The following is a 21,611-nucleotide window of genomic DNA, read 5'->3' on the forward strand; positions in this document are numbered from 1 at the left end:
TTCTCTTGATCCCTTCAAACTCTCCTATTTTGAATTTTTCCTGTATGTATATTTAATTGCTATCTTCATATCCCCTTTGGGGAAAAATAGGTCAAGTTTCTTGTCAAGAACTGTCCTTGAGAATGACCTATATTCTCCCACCCTAGTCCCCTTAGGTTCTCCCTGCTTCATTGTTGTTGTTTGTCCTTTATTTTAAAAGAAGACATTCTATCTTTTAAGTTTTCTCATTACTTCTTATGTGTCACCACATACTCTTCCATCTAGTGACACTGGCCTTCTGAACAGAAATTCTTTATCTCTTGGCACTTTCTTTGGCTATTCCCCATGCATGGAGGTGACGCCATGACATACATGTAAATTGTATTTGAGTGAGAGAGTTGCTGTGCTAAGTCACCAGTCTCACTTTCTCCTCTGGGGCCATTTGTATCCAGTGGTCAAATGTGGATCAGGACAACTGGAGTTGACCCTGAGTGTCAGGGTTAAGTCACTTGTCCAAGGTCATACAGCTAGTGTCAATTGTCTGTGTTCAAATTTTAACTCAGGTCTTCCTGACTCCAGGGCTGGTGCTCTATCCATTGCATTGAATTGAGAGGTTAGTCTCTCTTGATCTTTGACAGTTTTAGAAAGAGAATTCTATTTTTGGTAAAAGGGAGGATCATGGGAGCTCAAGAGAGTTTGGGGGGCCATCCCTGGGATCCTTAAAAAAACTGAATAATGAATCATATATTCCGAGAGCTGAAAGGGATTTCAGGGGTCATCTTGTCTAGCCTGTATCTGATCAAAAAGTCTATCTACAAATTAAAAGAGAAGGGGAAACGTGTGGTGCCAAGGGAGTACTCTTAGGACCTAGAAGTACTCTTGTATTAGTAGAAGACTTCAGCCTATTTCAAAAATCAAAGAAACTCAAAGATGTAGAGGATTTCAGGGGCTATTCCAGATCACACTTGAATATAGTTCCTCAACAATATATCATCCAGTAAGTGGTCATTCAGGATGGTGGGGCATGAGAGGGAAAGGCTGAAACAGAGAAAAGAGGAAAATGATTCTAGGCCCTAGGGCAAACTGTAGGTCTAAGGGAGCCACTGAAGTAGGCACTGGCTGAGAGTTTGATGAGTCTGTTTCTAAGGAAATCAGGTAATTTCCAATTCTACCACTCCATATCTCTCCAACCTCTGCATTAAAGAGTGCCTCTGGAAGGGCATTGGTAAGTTGGTTCAGATCTATAAGAAGAAGAAGGATGACCCATAGCAACATAATATGAGGATTGATTGAAGGAATAAGCAATATTTAGGCTGGAGAAGAGAAGACTCAGTGGGAATGTGATAGCTGTCTCCAAGTATTTGAAAGAAGGTCATATGGAAGAGGACTTTAGACTTATTTTGCCTAGACCAAGAAAGCAGAGCCAATAGTAGTGGGAGGAATTTGGAAAGAAGCAAATTTCATCTCAGTATGGGGAAGGACTTGAATAAATAAATGAATAAGTGAATTTTTAAGGTGGTTAAAACTTACTCAGTTTAAAACATTGTGCTAAAAATAATAGCAGCGCTATATATAATGACAATTATATACCAGTGTATGATCTTCACAACAACCTTGGAAGATAAATACTATTATTTATTCTGCTTTTACTGTTGAGGAAACTGAGGCAAGAAGAAGTAAAGCTATCAAGTGTTTGAGGTCAGATTTGAATTCAGGTTTTTCTGACTCCAGTCCCTGTGCTCTAGTCAATTCAGCACTTAACTTCTTAGAGATATAACATATGGAAAAGTAAGACAGTCCTCTGCTTTCAAGTAGCTCATATTCTAATGGAGGAGTTAATAACATATGTGAAATTTCAACTGCAAGTCAACTGGAAAGGTTCCCTGGTCCTTAAGGGGCAGAATTAAAGCAAATGATCCTGCCTCTTCTTCCTTGTTATTTCTACTGATAAAATCCAATCAGTTTCTGATGTGAAATCTAAATGCCAAAGATTTTAATGGTAAGAATGTTCTTTTCTGGATCTTTATTAGCTCTGGTTTCAGCACCCGTAGACCAGATCACAATCTCAAGGGGATGCAGAACCTAAGCATCACAGCTGCTCCTCAGCTACCTTGGGGAGTTCATGAGTTTTCCCACAATGTGAGGCTGGATGGTCTCTGTTGGGTAGATTATGGAGAATATTCCTGCACGTGGTAGATACAATAAATCCTTCCTCCTTCCTTCCTTCTTTCCTCCCTCCCTCCCTCCCTTCCTTCCTTCCTCCCTTCCTCCATCCCTCCCTCCCTTCCCTCCTTCCTTTCTCCCTTCCTCCATCCCTCCCTCCCTTCCTCCCTCCCTCCCTTCCTTCCTTCCTTCCTTCCTTCCTTCCTTCCTTCCTTCCTTCCTTCCTTCCTTCCTTCCTCCTTCACTCCCTTCCTTCCTTCCTGCCTCCCATCCTTCCTTCCTTCCTGCCTCCCATCCTTCCTTCCTTCCCTCTCTACTACCTGCTATCTACTGCACAGATATGCAGGATTTTGTATGCTATTTCAAGGGTTCATTCATAAGGGAAAAAGAGTAATAGAAATTCAGAAATAGCACACTAGGGTGCAGGTTCTGACAAGAAATCTGTTCAGCTCAGCTCAGTCAGGGTGTTTCCCCAAGCTAATCCTTCTGAATTTAACTAAGAACCCCAAGAGCTTGAGAGGGTACTCCTTGTTTTTTTTTTTCTGGCTGATAGCTCTACCATAAAATATCTTGTTGAGTTATGACACACATCCAGAATATGATCCCCAATGAAGGATGCTGAACTCTGTCCTGGACCTCTGAAGATGAGATTTTTCTATTTTTGTACATAATGTAATGACAGAGATATTTAGTTATTAAGCCTGGATAACTACTTGTCAGGTGTAGAAGCGGTTTATGTTCATATACAGGTTGGAAAACTGACCTTTAGGTTGTCCCTAGTTTTGAGATTCTGGGATTATTATCCAGTGATCAGCTTCCCTAAACTCAGCTCCTTCACTCAGAAATAGGGGATTTTTTTTTACTTTGACAGCATAGCAATCATTGTGCTAAAGAAAATCTTTGACCTGAGGCCCTGAACTTTCCTAATCATTTTGTCTCCTTGGGTTTAGAAATCTTCACACTAATTACCAGTATGCCTTCCTTTTCCTCAACTGCTCTGTTGAATGGCCTCTTCTCACCACCACCCACTTCTATTTTTCCCTTTTCTTCATTTTCCTGTCTCCCTTTTCTCTTTTCTCCACACAAGGTTACATTTAAAAACCTTTGTTGATAGTTTTGCTTTTGAATTTACCTTAATTTCAAAACTACTCTTCCCCCCCCCAAGGAGGAACCATATCTTATAACAAGGAATAAAACAGCAAAAAACATAAAACAAAATCAATCAATCAATTGCTAAACATTTATTAAGCATCTTCTATGCCCTAGGAGCTGATGCTGGGAGTACAAATACAAAGACTAAAGCAATCCCAACTCTGCCAATGTAATATATTGAGAGACAACATGAACATAAAAAATTACATACAAAATAATATATATATATATATCTGTTAACAACTCTGACACTAAATGCAATATTCCACATCCCTCCCATGGTAAAAAAATGGAAGGGGGTAAATTTTCTCATTTTATTCCTTCAGGACCAAACTTGGTTACTATAAATTTATAGTATTCAAATTTAGTTTCTGTTGCTCTTTAACATTTATATTTTTGCAGTCATTGTGCATTTTTTCCTGGTCCAATTTACTGTTTTCCATATCAGTTTATATAAGGCTTCCTATGCGTCTCTGACTTTTTCATATTCATCATTTATTAGCATGCATTAATAGTCTGTTGCAATTATATATAATAAATACCTGACACTTATATGTTGCTTTAAAGTCCTAAAGTAAGCTGCTTTTCATATATTATCTTTGATTCTCAAAACAACTATCTCTTATTTTACATATGAGAATTTAAGTGACTTGCCCTGAGTCACATGGTTATAAGTTTCTAAGGCCAGATTTGAATTAAGGTCTTCCTGACTACAGATTCATAACTATACTTCTGATATCGCCCAGCTGCTCACAATTTGTACTACAATTTGTTTATTCATTCCTCAAATGATGGGTATTTGTCTCTAGTTCTTTGCTACACAAAAAAAAGTCCTACTGTGAATATTTTGGAGATGATAGAACTTTTCTATCTTTATACAGTATATAAAAGTTCTTTGAAGGAAATGGAAATGTTTGGTATGGAGAAAAGATGATTTAGGGTGGTATAGTTGTTGTCATTAAAAGCTTGAAGTGTTGTCATTTGGAAAGGCATTAGACTTTTTCTTTTCCCAAAGACTGGAACTGGCACCAATTGATGGAAGTTCTAGAAAAGTAGATTTGAACTGAATGTGAGTATAAGAGATAACTTTGGTAACAAGTCAAGCTATCAAAAAGTGAAGTGTCAGCCTTATAAGGTCGTGAGTTCCTGTATAAAGACTGAATGATTACTTCTCAGGGATAGAGATGACTTAGGATAGATTGCCTCTGGGGTCTATTATGACTCTGAGATCCTATGATTCTATGTACTTATATGAAAGGAACCTTTTTTTTTTATCAGATAAGGCAGAAGTGAACTTCCTAAATTTGCCTAAAGTTGCCCCAATTTCAATCCTTAACCATGATTACTCCTCAACCAGAAATGATACCACCAAGAATATTTTTCTTTTAGGGCAAGAGTAGGGAACATCCAGTCCATGAACTATATAAGGCCCTTGAAATCTTTTGGTCTGATGCAGCCATGGCAACTACAGGTTGGACTCGAAATTCAACAAATCTAAGAACATTTTAGGGATGAATTAATTAAATGTTTGTCCACATACAGCAGGCTAATTTGTAAATTGATAATTTTATATAATCCATGAATGATGTTATAAATATACAAATGGGGGCAACTAAGTGGTACAGTGGATAGAGCACAGGTCCTGGAGTCAGGAGGACCTGAGCTCAAAACTGATCTCAGATATTTGATAATTACCTAACTGTGTGACCTTGGGCAAGTCACTTAACCCCATTTCCTTGCAAAAAAACTTAAAAAATACATACATACATATATACATATATACATACATATATAAATGGCCCTTGACAGAAAAAAAGGTTGCCCATTCCTGCTTTAAGAGCCTCCCCTATTTGAGATTCAAATCCTGAACTCTTTATTGAAATCAATTACATTCCAGGATTTAAACTTGACTAATCAAGAAGGTTCCCAAAGAATAATCATTAACCAATGTCAATACTAATATCAGATTTGATGGAGATCTCTTGTGGAGTGTCCCAAGAGCTTTGTCAGTGGCAGTATTCTACTTAGCATTTATATCAGTGAGATGGATAAAGATATTGATGGCAGATTTATTACATGTATAGTTGACTGAATACTGACAGGGACAATAAAAACAAAGGTCAAAAATATCTTTTGGGGACAGAGATAGTGACAAGAGAAGAGCCTCTCTTAGGTGCTCTCTCTCTATAATATTTCAAAAATCATAAAATAATGACTCTAACTAAATTTTCGAGAGACAGAACAATTTTCCAGAACAAGGTAACTTGGAAAATAGTGGAAAGGCTCCACTCCACAGGGTTAGAGGGGTGGCCCACCAGAGTGAAGGAACTTCAGCCTCCAGGAGGCAGCCCCAGGACACCTGAGAGCCAGGCTCACAGCAGCAGGGGCAGTTTTCTGACCTACACCCCAGGAAGCACTGGGCACAACTTGAAAGATCAGTGGGGGACCTCTGCTAGAGCAAGCACATGAGGCCCAGCACTCAGAACACTCAGTGAGCAGCATGGCTGTGGCAGCTCAGATCCAGGAAATGGAAGCAGGCAGAGCTGGTAAGAAGGAGCCCCCAGGCAACTAAACCTTGAGTGCTCAACCTACCAAAGGTAGGGGAGTGGAGAGAGACTTCTGAGGTCTGTCCTCTGTATCTGGAACAGGACTCTGGGGCTCTGACCCTAATCCTAATCTGACCCTCATCCTAATTGAAGTGTAGGCCTCCCATAGAACAGCAGCCCTCCCCCCCACACCTCAGCCCCATGGCAGAGGAGTGTGCTTGTGGTCATTCACAGAACAGGAGGGAAGACAGAGCCTCACACACTGAGATCTTTGTAGGAGGGGGTGGTCCCACTAATACTCAAAAGCCTAGGAAGCATCCCCAAAGCAGGCACAGGCTGGAGAAATGACTAAACAGAGAAAAAAGAGGAACACCATTGAGAAATACATTGTCTATGATCCCAAGAAGGATCAAAATACTCAATCTGAAGATGAGGAAGTATAAGCTCCTGCATTTAAAGACTGAAAGAAAAATGGAAATTGGGCTCAGGTTATGACAGAGTTCAAAAAGATTTTGAAAATCAAGTGAGGGAGATAGAAGAAAAATTGAGAAAAGAAATGAGAGTGATGCAGGAAAAACATGAAAAAGAAGTCAGCAGTTTAGTCAAGAAGATCCAAAAAAATGCTGAAGAAAGTTATATGTTAAAAACCAGCATAGGTCAAATGGATAAAACAGTTCAAAAAGTTATTGAGAAGAATGCTTTAAAAAGCATAATTGACTAGATGGAAAAAGAGATAAGAAAGTTCTCTGAGGAAAACAAATCCTTCAGATCTAGAATGGAGCTAAAGGAAGCTCTTGACTTTATGAGAAGTAAAGATACACTACTTCAAAACAAAAACAATGAATAATTAGAAGAAAATGTGAAACATTTCATTGAAAAATAACAACTGATCTGGAAAATAGATTCAGAAAAGATAATTTAAAAAACATTGAGATATCTGAAAGTCATGATCAGGAAAAGAGCATTGACATCATTTTTAAAGAATTTTTACAGGAAAATTGCCCAGATGGAAATTAAGAGAATCCACCAATCTCCCCCAGAAAGAAATAAAACAAATGCCCAGGAATATTATAGCCAAGTTCCAGAACTCCCAAGTCAAAGAGAAAATATTACAAGCAGTCAGAAGGACACAATTCAAATATCATGGAGCTGCAGTCACTATCACACAGGACTTAGCAGCAACTACATTAAAGTCTCATAGGGCTTGGAATATAATATTCTGGAAGGCCAAGGAGCTCAGAATGCAATCAAGAATCAACTACCCAGCAAAACTGAATGTCTTCTTCCAGAGAAAAAGATGGACTTTCAGTGAACCAGGGGAATTTCAAATGTTCCTCTTAAAATGGCCAGAGCTGAACAGAAAGTTTGATCTTCAAATACAGGACTCAGGTGAAGCACAGAGAATGGAGGAGAAGGGTAAAATATGAGGGACTTAATGATGATTAGTTGCATGCATTCCTACATGGAAAAATGATACTGATAATACTCATCAGAAACTTCTCATTTAATAGAGCAGGTAGAAGGAGCTTTTATAGATGAAGCACAGGAGAGAGCTGAATTTGAAGATATAATATATTGTAAAAATGAAGTCAATGGATAAAAGGGAAATGTAATGGGAGTGAGAGAAAGGAGAGCTGGAATAGGCTAAGATATTTCATATAATAAGATTTTTTTATTACAATGGGCTATTGCAATGATATGGAAGGGGGAAGGTGAGGGGGAATGAGGGAACCTTTGCTCTCATCAGAGGTGGCTCAGAGAGGAAGCAGCATATATACTCAATGGGATATAGACATCTAGAGTAAGAAGGAGAGGGGAGGTCAGGGTAAAAGGGGGGGATGTGAGTGATGGAGGAGAGGGTTGACCATGGGGGAGAGTGGTCAGATATAACACATTTTCTTTTTACTTCTTTCAAGGGGCTGGAATTGGATGGCCTGTCCAGGACCACAAGGCTGTATGGTTTCTGGGCCTTAGGGGTGGTTTGTGGGCTTGGGTCCTTTTTGCCCCGGGGCTGGTGATCAGTCTGCTGCGCCATTCAGCTACCCTACAGCACATTTAAGAAGAGGGACAGAGTGAAAGGAGAAAGAAAATATAGAGTATGGTAGTGGGGAAGTATGAATGGAGGGAGTTGCAATCAGCAATGGCAATAGTGGAAAATTATGGAAGTAGCTTTTGTGATGGAGTTATCATAAATAATGTGATCCACTCATGACAGAGCTGGTGGTGTTGGAACACAGACTGAAGCACCATTATTATTATTATTATTATTATTATTATTATTATTATTATTATTATTATTATTATTATTTGGGTTTTTGCAGGGCAGGTGGGGTTGGGTGACTTGCCTAGGGCTGCACAGCAGGGTGATTGTCGGGTGTCTGAGGTCAGATTTGAACCTGGGTACTCCTGACTCCAGGGTCAGTGCTCTGTCCACTGCACCACCTAGCTGCCCCTATTATTAATTTTTTTTTTTAATTTTAATTTTAATTTTTTCCTCTTTACTTTATTGCTCATGAGGGTCTATATTTTCTGGAGGGGGGGTTATGTTTACTTTTTTTTTAGGTTTTTTTGCAAGGCAAATGGGGTTAAGTGGCTTGCCTAAGGCCACACAGCTAGGTAATTATTAAGTGTCTGAGACCGGATTTGAACTCAGGTACTCCTGACTCCCAAGGCCGGTGCTTTATTCACTACGTCACCTAGCTGCCCCTTATGTTTACTTTTAAGAAAGAATATTTTAGTAATGTATATTAAAACATCATTTGTACAAAAAATAAAAATAAATATAATAAAAAATAAACTTTCATTTCATTTGAATTTAGGAAGATAAGTCTTTCTGACTCTAAACCCAGCCCTCTATCAACTGCATCACATAGCTATACCTAATATATTTTTCTGAAGGATTCCTAATAAATAAAGCTATCCAAAAATAGAATGGGTCAGCTAAAGTTAGGTGGCATCACGTATAAAACATTGGACCTGGAAGACCTGAGTTCAAATTTAGCCTCAGATACTTACTAGTTGCTTGACTCTGGGCAAGTCACATAACCCTATTTGCTTCATTTTCCTCATCTGTCAAATAAATTAGAGAAGGAAATGGTAAACTACTCCAGTGTCTCTTCCAGGAAAACCCCCAATAGGGTCACTAAACAGAGGCAAGAACAACAAAAATGGAATCAGTTGCCTCAGGAGATCTGGAGTTCCCTTTCAGCATGTCATTAGGCAAAGTCAAGATGACCATTTGTCAGTAACCTTGTAAGGAGATCATTATTCAAAGTACTATTCAAATTAGGTGTACTCTGAGCTCCCATTGGAGATTCTATGAAAGTACAAAATACTGAGGAAATTACATGTATTTATTAACATTTTCTTTCTCCTCTCCTCCCTTCTTCTCTTTCTCTAGTTGTTCCTTTTTCTTTTCCTTTTTCTTCTTTCTCCTCTTTTTTCTTTTTCTCTCCTCCCTTTTACTTATTTTTATTCTCCCTCTTTCCTTTTCTTCTTTCTCTCTTTATTATCATTACCATATTCATTCCTTTGTTCCTGAGTATGGACTTATATAACCCTTCTCTGAGCCTAGCCATCATTTAATGATTCTTATGGGAAGAAAATTTTGATGCTGGCTTCCCTGAAATCTTTCCTGTTACATTTGACTTGACCCTGACTTTAATGTCCCATGTCTGAACAGGAGACCCTGCAGCAGAGGAGTGGTCCCCGTGGAGTGTCTGCTCGACTACATGTGGTGAGGGGTGGCAGACCCGGACTCGTTTCTGTGTCTCCTCATCCTACAGTACTCAGTGTAGTGGGCCCCTGAGGGAGCAAAGACAATGCAATAACTCAGCTATCTGTCCAGGTAAGTCCTCCCTCCAACAAAAGGTTGGAATACTGGGGTATGGGAGTCTCTAGTTGAAGAAAACATCTCATCTCCTGGTTTCTAGGATTTTGTCTTGAGGTAGAAAGACATGACCCCTGTCCTTAAGGGAGGCATAAACTTTACCTTCAGCAATTTCTAGACCTGGAGGGCAAGAAATAGCCCATTTCCTCCAGGGGCAGGCCCAGCCTTCAGGAGGCCCTTGGTTTGAGGTGGAGACACATTGCCTTGGTGTGATCAACAGGGTGAATTCAATAAAGGAAGGCTTTCTAGTGAAGGTTAGCTTTTAGTAGGCAAAAAGGGTATGGTTAAGGAAGGAACAAGCCAGCAAGAACCTTGACCTCTATGAGTGGCATATGAATTTTCTTGAAGGGGATTGTAATTATCATCTGTAATGTTTCAGAGGCAGGGAAATTTCCTGATGACTTTATCCTTTCCTCACAGTACATGGGACTTGGGATGAGTGGTCACCCTGGAGTTTGTGTTCATCTACCTGTGGCAGAGGCTTCCGGGACCGTACCCGTACCTGCCGTCCACCTCAGTTTGGAGGCAACCCTTGTGAAGGTCCAGAAAAACAGACAAAATTTTGCAATATTGCCCTGTGCCCTGGTAAGTTGGAGGGAGAAAGAGCCCTTGATCAGGTATGGGGCTGGGCTGGCCAACTTGGGTTGACTAATAGTAAAAGGGCAGATCCCCTTAGCTGTCTCTGAGGACCAGTTGATCCCTCATATATATTTTGGTTGATAGTGGGTACCTCTCTTTCATGTTCCTCTCTTTCCCAGGGCTATTCACTTTGCCGGCTCTATTCCTGATACCACAGTATCTCTCTAAGAGAAAGAGGAATTGATATCAGCCATTGCATTTGCAGCAGTCATTGTAGTTGTTGTCAAAGCCATGGTAGCAGATGACATTGCCATGTTAGTGTCTGACACATTAGATATTAAAATTCTTTTGATATGATCTTTGGATAATCACTGATCTTCACATGTAACCCATACTTAGCTAACTTCTTTGCCATTACTATGGCCAAACCCATCACTATTATCACCATCACTGCCATCTTTTTTCTATTTCCTTTTTGTATTCCTAAGACCCAGTTTATTGGACTGGCACATAGGAGAAGGCATTAATAAATGCCTATTGACCCATTCACACTCCCTACTATTATCAGAGATTCTTTTTACATTAATATCACCAACATCATTTGTTTATTCATTCATTCATCATTTAGGCAACAAATTTTTAATAAATATTCTCCATATGTCAGACACTGTGGTGGGTGCTAAACTATAGTGCCTCAAGCAAAGAGAGTTCTTGTCCACAAGGAGTTGTTTACATTCTACTATTGTAACTATCTTTACCACGAACAGGACCATTGTTATCACCATCTCCATCCTTATCCCAAAATCCCAACTTTCATTACAGATAATGAACTTTGCTGTTATTCAATCATTTCAATAATATCTGATTCTCTGTGACCCTCTTTAGAATTGTCTTGGCAAAGATACTAGAGTGGTTTTGCCATTTTCTTATCCAGTTCAATTTTCAGGTAAGAAACCTGAGGCAAGCAGACTTTTTGACTTGTCCAAGGTCACACAGTCAGTAAGTATCTGAAGACTGATTTAAACTTAGAATGCTGTCTTCCTAATTCCAAACCCAGTGCTCCATCCATTGTATCACTTAGCTGCCCAGTAATGACCTACTTAGCTTAAAAGACATGTTGTGGTCCAGATACCATGCATGAGTAGGCCTACTGAGAATGGCAAGTAGAGTTATGTAGGTGAAGTTGATTAAGGACGATTTCATGGTGAAGAGAGATTGAAAGAGAGAGGAATGCCCATTTCTACCATTCACTTTCTCTTGAACTGTTTCCAGCCTGGGACCTCTCTTCTTGAACGAGCCAGGCCCATCTCCAGGAAGGAAGGTAGAGAATGAGATAGTGTCTCTTGAGGCAGGTAACTCCTCAGCTCCTTAAAGGTGAAGGCTAGGGATCCTTGGGCTTTCCTGGCTGCCATAGGCATGATTTTATGCAATCACAGTCTCACTTGTTTCTTTAACAAAAAGAAAGCAGAGAGAAATAGCTTAGAGGAAGAAAAATAGCTTTAAAAATAGCCATGGGGATTAAGCAGGCTCCTGGCCAGTTCTTCAAATTGTTTAATACAAATGCTCTCTTCTTCCCTGCCCCCATGCCTCTGACTGCTAAGAAATTCTCCCTTAGATGTCTCTTCTCTTCCCTCTATTTGGCCTATGTTTCTCTCTTTAGGTTCTGTGTCTACTTGTCTCTCCTTTCTGACTCTATTTCTTAATGTATCTCTTATCAAGGTTTCTATTTCTCAGTCTTTGTGTCTGTCTTTCCGACTCTGATTTTCTGTTTTTTGTTCAGTTATCACTCTGCTTGTCTTTCTCATCAACCTTTGTCTGTCTATCCTTCTATCTTTCTTTGTCTCTAAATCTGTCTATCTTTCTGACTTTGTCTCTGTGTGTCTCTTGTCTCTCTGCCTCTCCATTCTACTATCATGGATCACTGCTCCCCTTCAATCCCTCAACCTCCCCTGTTCAGGCTTTCACCCTTACAATCCTATCTCTCTTGCTGCCTCTCCCAATTTGATCCTTATCCATTTAGAATAACTGCTAAAGTGATGCTTGTTCAACTGGTGGCTCCCCAGGGTACTGACCATTGGGTGCTGTTTTCCATCCTTGCCCATCATTTCTGCTGCAGGGTCAGTCATGAGATAATTAGAGGTTCGCCTCATCATATTCTCACCATTATAGCCTCTTATTTGGCATACAAGAACGTGGTTCTTCTGCCAAGTGTCAGAGAAGCCTTGAAGGGCAGGGATGTCCACGACATTCCTAGACCCCAAGAACTTCCATCAATGGCAATTCAGAGAGGCATCTTATGAGATTCTCAGACTGGGACCTGTTTTTCTTTTTATCCTTGAAAGAAAAAGGCAATTTTAAGGAATATTGGAGATTGGGAACTCATGAATCTATGTTTGGGATATTATGGGCATTCCCAAGCTCAATCTTTCAGGTCTCACATGACCCTTCATTGAGTTTCCTTTTGGGGGTTCAGTTCAATTTATAGCCTTCATCTTTTAAAACTGTTCCCAACTCTTTCAACCTTTTCATCCTATGAAAAAAAATTGTTACAAAAGCAACAGATCCTGTTGATGCTAGTGCTGCTGCTACTACTGGTGATGCTGTTAATGGTAGTGGTGGTGGTGGTGGTGGAGGTCCCTGGGGATGGTAGGGGTGACCAAGCTAATGAGGATAACAGTGGGAAATGTTAATATAGACAGTGTGTTGGTGGTGAATTGTAATGTAGACAGTGGTGGTAATTATAACAGAGACAGTGATGGTGATGATAGTGATAACTTTTGTGATGGTGGTAATGTTGACAGTGATCATGATAGAAATGGTGATGATAATGATGGTGACAGTGGGGATGATAGTAGTATTGGTGATGGGGGTTGATAATAATAATGCTGATTATGTTTGTGGTAGTGAAAGATGTTAGTTGAAGTGATGATAATAGTTATAGTGTCATGAAGTCAAAAGTATTCACTAACATATTTTATGACTATCAGGATCTTAAAATATTTCAACAGACTAGTGCTAAAGGCCATATCAAAAGAAAGGTAATTTAATAGAGGTAAATGTAGAGCCAGACTCTTGGGTTAAAGTCAATAAGTCCACAAGTACAAAATGGGGAGAATCATGTAGTTACCAGTTCTAACTTACAAAAAAAAGATCTTGAAGTCCTAGCAGTCTGCAAATGAAACGTGAGTTAATAGTGGGGTGTGGGAGCTAGAAAAGTTAATGAAATAGTATCTAGGACTCAGTAGTTGATATACTTTTTCTACTCACTATTTGATATACTCTTTCTTGGTTTATCCGAGAGTCACATTTTAGGAAGGACATTGATATAGTGAGGGACAACTATGTGTCACACTGGATAGAGTGCTAGGTCCAGAGTCAGTAATGCTCATCTTCCTGAGTTCAAATCTGGACACTTGCTAACTGTGTGACTTCGGGTAAATACAATGAACTGCAGAAGAAAATAGCAAATGACTTTACCAAGAAAATCTCCGAAGTGCTTGTGAAAAGTCAGCTACAACTGAAAAATGACTGGACAATAGCAACACCACCGACAACAACACTAACATTGATATACTGTCCCGAAAATATCCAGAGGAAAGCAACAAAGTGAATGAAAAGACTGAAGAGCAAATCCTATGAAGTTGAAAGAAGTGAGAATAACTTGTTGAAGAAAAGTCTGTGTGCTGAGCTCGAAAATTTATTTTGTGACTGATGAATTTGTTCCTCTTGACTCCAGAAATAGTGGCAAAAGTTTGTGAGAAGCAATTTAAGTCATGAGAGAAATGAAGAACTTCCTTAATTTTTTTTTTGGAGGGGAAAGGGATCAGACCTGCTTTCATTGACATGGGGAAACATGGATTAGACCCTTTTTCTACCTATGCATGCATATTCTTTAGAATTTACAGTATTTGAGAGTTGTTTGGAGTATCAAAAGAGAGGTTAATGGCTTACCCAGAGTCACAAAGCCAGTATTTGTCAAAGACAGGACTTGAACCCAGATCTTCCTTGAGAATGATTGTCAAATATACCACACTATCTCTGCTAAGAATTAAAACTATCCAAAAGAGCAATGATCTGCCTCAGGAGGTAGAGAGCCTTCCTATCCATGGAAATATTTAAGGACAGATTGACTGACTCCTTGTCACATATGTTATGAAAGTGATTCCTTCTTACATGTGGGTTAGATTGATGTCCTCTGAGGTACCCTCTGGCTTAGAGATTCTATGATGTTGACTTTGGGGCACTCCCCTGGACATCCTTCTCTCCCAACCTATACTCTCAAGCTTTTCCACAGCCTGGAAGGATTTTGAGGGCAGGTGTGTTTTCTTTTTCTCTCCCTCAATATATACTGAGATAGAGTGGGGCAAAAGAAGAAAATATTCTGATTCTTCAGCATAGGGTCTTGAGAAGCATAGCTTTTAAGCAGGAATTCTTCAGCAAGTATTGGAAACCTGCAGGCTGCAGACCCCTCAGGGGTCTTCAGGTAGATTTCAGGACTTTGAATTTGAATGGGGGGGGGAAATAACTTCTTGATTTTCACTAATTTCTGACTGGGGTAGCTGGATGGTTTAGATGTTAGAAAACCAGCCTTGAATTGAATTCAAATCTGACCTCAGTTTCTTAATATTTACTAGCAATGTGACCCTGGGCAAGTCATTTAACCCTTCTGTACCTCAGTTTTAACATCAGTAAAATCAGGGGTTGGGCTTAATGATTTTTAAGGTCTTTCAGCTCTAAATCTATGCCCTATTGATCTTTGCCATTGTCTTGCCACCCATTCTCTACTAAACTCTAAGTCCTGGGTGGACAGGAACCATAGCTCACTGACTTTTTCTCATTGTCATTTCTCTCCTTCCCACCCCAGTGGATGTAGCTTGGTGGAAAGTCTTGCTCATAGTAGTTATGAGGAAGAACAGTAGCCTGTTGTCTCACCTGCTTGGCCCATTGAATTGGTGTCAGATGGGTCTGGACCTCACCTTCTTATTACAGTTCTTCTGAGACTATTGAGAGACAGGAATGGTCAGAGTTCCAGTAACTGCTCTGAACCCATGTGACTTGGCAGCTCCACAGGCTGCCTGGTGGGATCACCAGGGTATGGTAAGTCCAAGAAAGGTATTCATGCTCTGTGTTCTGTCCCTTTTCCTCCCCCCGGGCCGGGCAGTGGATGGCAACTGGAATGAGTGGTCAAGTTGGAGTTCCTGCTCATCCAGTTGTTCCAATGGTACCCAGCAACGAACAAGGGAATGCAATGGACCTTCTTATGGAGGGGCCGAATGCCAGGGCCACTGGGCAGAGACTCGAGATTGCTTCCTCCGGCAGTGTCCAGGTCAGTACCCATCCTGCAAAAGGAGGTTTAGGTGGCATGTAAGAAGAAGAGAGGACCAAGGGGAGATGGTTGGGGAGATGACCAAAGGGAAATAATGGGTTGAGGGGAAGTGGGCCAAAGGGAAGTAGACCAAGGCACATTGGGACAAGGGGAGATGATGGAATGAGGGGAGATAGATGAAAGGAGATAGGCCAAAGGGAGATGATAGGTTGAGGGGAGGTGAGTCGAGGGGAAGTGGGACAAGGGGAGATAAACTGAGGGCATGAGGGGAAGCTTTGGTCAAGGCTGTGGAATGTGGGTCCTTGGCTCACAGGCCCCATCTGGGACCTACTCTGCTCTTCTTCTACTCTTGGGTTCTTTGGGTTTCTCCTTTTCTGATATTTGTATATGTCTTCCTATTTGTATATGTCTTCCTACATGAATTTATTTTTGTTTGTTCCTGAATCTCTTTGTACTCCTACCTTGGTGTTGCTCTTGTTGTTCACCTGTGACTTCCATATGTCTCCATGTCTTTCTGTCCTTCCATGCTTCTATGTCTCTCTCTATATATTATCTGTGTCTTGTTCTACTTGTCTCTGTCTTTTCTCTTCATTTCTTCCTTTATGTGTCTGTGTGTCTCCACAACTCTGGGTCTCCTGCCTGTTTTCATATTTCTGCCTCTGAGCTCGTGTTTCTATTTCTTTGTATTTCTATGTTGTCATATCTCACCCTCCCAGTTGATGGCAAGTGGCAAGCCTGGGGCACTTGGGGAACCTGCAGTACCACATGTGGAGGGGGCACCCAGAGGCGTGACCGAGCCTGCCAGGGTCCTTTCTTTGGGGGTGAGGCCTGCCAGGGTCCCAAAGAAGAATACAGACAGTGTAGCCAGAGGAGATGTCCTGGTGAGTCACATCCCCTTCAAGACACCTCACTTGCCCCATCCCCTTATACCCCCCCTCTCTTTCTCTGTCTCCTTCCTCTCACTTCTCTCTTCCCACCTCCCTCCTCATCTCTTTTCTATCTTTTCTCCTGTCTCCCTTGTCTTTCCTTCCTCCTCCCCCCTACCACCCAGAAGAATTCCTCAGAGACACAGGGGCCTTGGTTTCCCTCAATCTTTCTGACTGATTTCTTTATGACTGTGACTACCAGAGAATTGAAGTCCAGATCTTGTGGTCCTATTCTGTTTCTACTCTAGCTCTTCTGGGACAGTCCACTGACTGTTGAGGGACCCCTGCAACTTGGATGTTTCAAGTTCTAGTTGGCAAGGGGGTAACATCCAGGGATGGCAGCACTCAGCTAACTCTGGAAATCTCTAACAACTAAATTTGGCTCAGTCTGTGACCAGATTTGAGGTTCAGTGTGAAGCTATGCAATGACTGGGGGTCAATTATTCTTCCTATATGGAGGACTGTCCTGAACTTGACTTGACTTCTCTAACTTGGCTCCACTGCACTCTATCAACTAATTGACCCAACTCTAGCCCATCTCCTTTGTTCTCTTCTTTTCAACTTTCTTTTCTGAGTCTGATTAATGTACCCTCCTGTCACTGAAGACCTGACTATCTCTTGCCTTTTGATAGAGCCCCATGAGATCTGCTATGAAGATAATGCTGGTTCCATGATCTGGAAGGAGACTCCAGCTGGGGATGTGGCTGCTATACGGTGCCCCCGAAATGCCACAGGTATGAGTCCTTGGTGGTACCAGACTTGGAGGGTTGGGCTCTGGGACTTTTTCTCGAGCTTCTTATTCCACCTGTCATAGGATCAAATTCAAAGTTAGAAAGTCCTTCAGTGAGCATCTAGTCCAACTTCCTTTCAAGTTCAGGAACTCCTTCCCCAACACTCCTGACCAATGGTCATTCAGCTTTCTCTTGAATATTGTCTTTGATGGGGAGCTCATTACTCCCAGTACATACTTTTTTCCCCACTCATAGATAGCTCCAGTTATTAGAGAATTCTTTCTGAAGTTGTACTAGGATTGACCTTCCTGCAACTTCCCTCCACTAGTTCTGCTCTCAGGAGCCACAGAGAATAAGTTTGTTCTCTCTTCCAAAAAACTTCCCTGATACCTATGCTCTTTACTTGAGAAATAGTGGGGTGGGGGATGAGGAGGAGAGAGGGAGGAGTTAGAAACCCTTCCCTCAAGAGCACACAGTCTTCAGAAACTCTGAGAGGAATTATAACCATGCCTAGCTTTTATTTAATATTCTGCTCTTTTTCAGAATCTTTTTTTGAAGATTCAAGGGAGAGGGCAGACAGCTCTTGCCGGGGTGTGTTCTAGTCCTGGGTGTGTTCTCACCTTATTGAATGACTCTAGCCAAATCCCTTTCCTTCATTGGATATCATTTTTTTTCTCTCTGTAGAATGAAGGGGTTGAAGCTCAAAGTCTTTAAGGTTCCTCCCACCATTATCGTTCTCTGGTTGTAACCAGAGATAGAAAAATAGTCGGGACATCCCATTGGCTGTTAAGGGACCCCAAGACATGGTTGTGCCAAATTCTTGGCGGCAAGGAGATAATATACAAGGATGATGAGGCTTGACTAGCTCTTGAAATCTCTAATAGGGACTATAGGAATCTTTGGTACTATGATTTGTTACCGAAGAAGGATAATGAATGAGATAACCTCTGGGGAGCTCTCTGAGACATAACCTAAACCTCCCCTTCCTCTCACTCCCCCCAGGCCTCATCCTCAGGAGGTGTGTGCTGGATGAGGAAGGCATCGCCTACTGGGAGCCCCCCACTTACATCAAGTGCGTCTCCATTGACTACAGGAACATCCAAATGATGGTGAGGGACCAGCGACTGACTCCTTGGAGAGGACTTCCATCCTCCTCTGCCTCTGCCTCAGGGTTTCTATCTTCCTCCTCCCCATACAGTCCCTCCTACCCCCTTCCTCAACCACTTATAAGAGAGATGTGGCTCTTTCCATTTATCACTATCTGGCCACTGGGTTCAAGGACAAATCCTGAAACTTCCTGATGCTATAACAGAGTGGAAAGAGCCCTAAGCTTAAAACCAGTAGACCTGAGTATTAGTCTCAGTTTTATTTCTCATCACATGCATGACCTTGGACAAGTCACTTGACTTCTATGGACTTCAGTTTCCTCTTCTGTAAATGAGCACTTTGGACTAGAATGGTCTCTAAGGTCTCTTTCAGCTCTAACATTCCATGTTTCAGGATTCCCTTCTAGTTTTGACATTCTATATTTTAGGACCTAAAGTTCCTTCCAGCTTTGTCATTCTGGATATTACATTGTCTGCAACTACCTCACCCACAAATTCCTGAGCCCCTCTGAATCTCATTGTCTGCTTCCAAAAGGTGAAACATTTGGGGCAGACTATCTCTAAACTTAGGATCCTCTAGTTCTAGCAATCTACATTAGGGTTATGATCATAATAAAACTGTGATCTTGGGCCACTTTTCCAGGACCCAATTTTTCTTGCCTGTAAAATGAAGAGGTTTGACTAGATAATCTCTAGGGTAGTTTCCAGCTCTGATAGTCTTCAGTTTTGTCACTCAAGGAATTCCCACTGCCTGAACTTTGCTTACCCAATGCTCATACCAGGAATGCCCTCTCTTGGCCACTCAGCCTACTTGTTCTTAAGGCTCTAGATTCAGCCCCATTTACTCCGGGAAGCCTTTCCTTCTTGTTTTCTTCCATTCTGACCATCCCGATATTTTATACCTATTGGTTCCTTCACCTCTGCCTCTGTTTCCTATTTCCCCTTCAGTTTTCATTTCCTTCTTCCCTCCTGTTTCTCTTTCTCCTTCCATCCTCTCTCATTCCCCAGATTATCCATTCTCCTAATCTTCCCTTTACGTCTTCCCTTCTGGTATCCAGTTTTGGGCCTTTTGTTAAGGAGATCCCTGCTCTGGATTTGGGGTTGGACTAAATAACCTTTGAGGACCTTTCCAGATGTAGCATTCTGTGAGCTTGCTATGGTGGGAAAGGCAGTGAAATGGGCAGAGCACTAACCCTGAGTTCAAATTTGACCTCAGACACTTATTAACTTGAGCAAGTTACTTATTCCCAGTGTCTCCTTAAAAAAAAGGCAGTGGAATGCAAGTTGGGAAACCTGGGTTTTAGACACCCCTGCTGTGTGACTTCAATCAAATCAACTAATTTGGTGGGGCCTCAATTATTTCTTCATTTGTAAATTGAAGGGGTGGGCACAATGATCTTTAGGGTAGTTTTTAGCTTTACAATTCTTTGATTCTATAATTTTCTCCCCTTCTTTCTGCGAGTCCTTCTTTCCCTCTGTCCTTCAACCTTTTTGCCCTCATCATCCCCATCACTCTTCTCTCTCCCTCCCTGCCTTTCCCTCAGAATCCGCTCCATCCTTTTCCTCCCCGGGAAATTGATAGAAGGTAATTTTCAGCTTTAAAATCCTGCTTCTATCTAAGCCCTCTAGACCCTTCTCACTGTTTGTCCACAACTATTCTCTATTCTATTTCTCTAGGAACAGGCAGGAGCTGGTAGCAAGTTCACCTTTGAGGAAGGGGAAGCAGTTCTATTCCTGACTCCCTCTTATGAGGCTATGACTGGACTATTGATTCCCATCAGATTTCCTATGTCCCTTTGATGGAAAAGTCAAAGGGCATGTCTTAATGGAGTCATTTAAGAATTTAGAAGGGATACTGACATTTCTCAGAAGCTCCTTTTCTCAAGGTCTCAAAACACAGAAACTTTAAGCCCTTTGAAATTCCATTTGATTTGTCTGACTTACAGTTCACAGTGGGATTCCCAGGAAAGAGTAACTCAACAGTCCGCAGGGAGTTTTCATAAAGAATATGAATAACCTGTCAGAAAAATTGTCTTTTTTTCTTGCACTGGGTGGGACATAGAACTAGATGACATCTCAGACTGCAGTCTTGAGACTATGATGCTGAGAATTGGTTTGCTATATTGAGATCATCACATCTAGCCCCTGCCTCCAACCTTCTCCTGGGACCCTTCTCCACAGACCCGGGAGCACCTGGCAAAAGCTCAGAGGGGGATTCCAGGTGAGGGGGTGTCAGAGGTGATCCAGACCCTGGTGGAGATCTCTCAGGATGGGACCAGCTACAGTGGGGACCTCCTCTCCACTATTGATGTGCTGAGGAATATGACTGAGATCTTCCGGAGAGCCTACTACAGTCCTACCCCAGGTGATGTGCAGGTAAGGGTCTTGGAGAAAAGTTTTCTTGGGTCTTTGGGGATTGAGGAGAAGAGCAGTGCAGGACATTGTAAGGATTTAGCATCTCTGCCATTCCCATGACAATACCAGCCTTTACCACCAACACCACTGCCAAACCATGGCACCATCATCATCACCACGGTTGCCAAATATTAAAACAAAAACATTTTAATTACCCTATTACCATTCTCTCATTTACATGTTGTCTCCTCCAGCAAAATGTAAGTTTCTTCCTGGATTATTTCATTTTTGTAGTGCCTAGTCCAATGTTCTGCATACTTTAGGAGTTTACTAAATGCTTTTTGATTTGTTCATTATAATAATTTATTACTGCCATAACAAATGCAGCTGCAATAGCAGCTGCAACAACAACATCTTACATTTTAACCAATCAATCAATCAATATTTATATGCCAGACATGTAATAGAATTTTAAGGTTTACGGAGCCCTTTATGTGTATCTCATTTGATTAAATGAGAAAAACATCATAACAAATACTGAAATTGTACCATTACTCCCCGTGTTACCGTTTAAAGACACCAACTTGCCATCACTGTCACTTTTTTTTTACCAATTCTGTCCTAGAAAACATTTATTAAGTGCTTACTAAGCAACACATATTGTGCTAGATACTAAAAATGAAATAAAACAAAACAAAAAATAGTACCTTCCTTCAAGGAGCTTGTATTCTAATGGAGGAAGACAACATACAAAAGGAAGCTGAAAAGGAGGTGATATGGTATCAGGTGGGAGATATGAGGGTTCACAGAGTGGGAATTGAAGATCATCCTCACCAGCACCATAATTGCCTTCATTGTA

General features: G+C 41.1%; 1 protein-coding gene across 4 annotated transcripts in view; it reads left to right on the forward strand.

Moving 5' to 3' along the window:
- The window catches only part of ADGRB1 (adhesion G protein-coupled receptor B1), a 268,497-nt gene that overhangs the window by 100,586 nt on the left and 146,300 nt on the right, over nt 1–21,611 (forward strand). For all 4 annotated transcript variants that reach the window (XM_074202856.1, XM_074202857.1, XM_074202858.1 and 1 more), the window contains exons 5-11: nt 9,523–9,687; nt 10,150–10,314; nt 15,470–15,634; nt 16,351–16,515; nt 17,193–17,294; nt 18,294–18,400; nt 20,579–20,773. In XM_074202856.1, coding sequence (XP_074058957.1) covers nt 9,523–9,687; nt 10,150–10,314; nt 15,470–15,634; nt 16,351–16,515; nt 17,193–17,294; nt 18,294–18,400; nt 20,579–20,773 — 1,064 coding nt within the window. The remainder of the gene's footprint in view (nt 1–9,522; nt 9,688–10,149; nt 10,315–15,469; nt 15,635–16,350; nt 16,516–17,192; nt 17,295–18,293; nt 18,401–20,578; nt 20,774–21,611) is intronic.

The sequence above is a fragment of the Macrotis lagotis genome, chromosome X (assembly GCF_037893015.1).
Source record: "Macrotis lagotis isolate mMagLag1 chromosome X, bilby.v1.9.chrom.fasta, whole genome shotgun sequence".
Taxonomy (NCBI): Eukaryota; Metazoa; Chordata; class Mammalia; order Peramelemorphia; family Peramelidae; genus Macrotis; species Macrotis lagotis.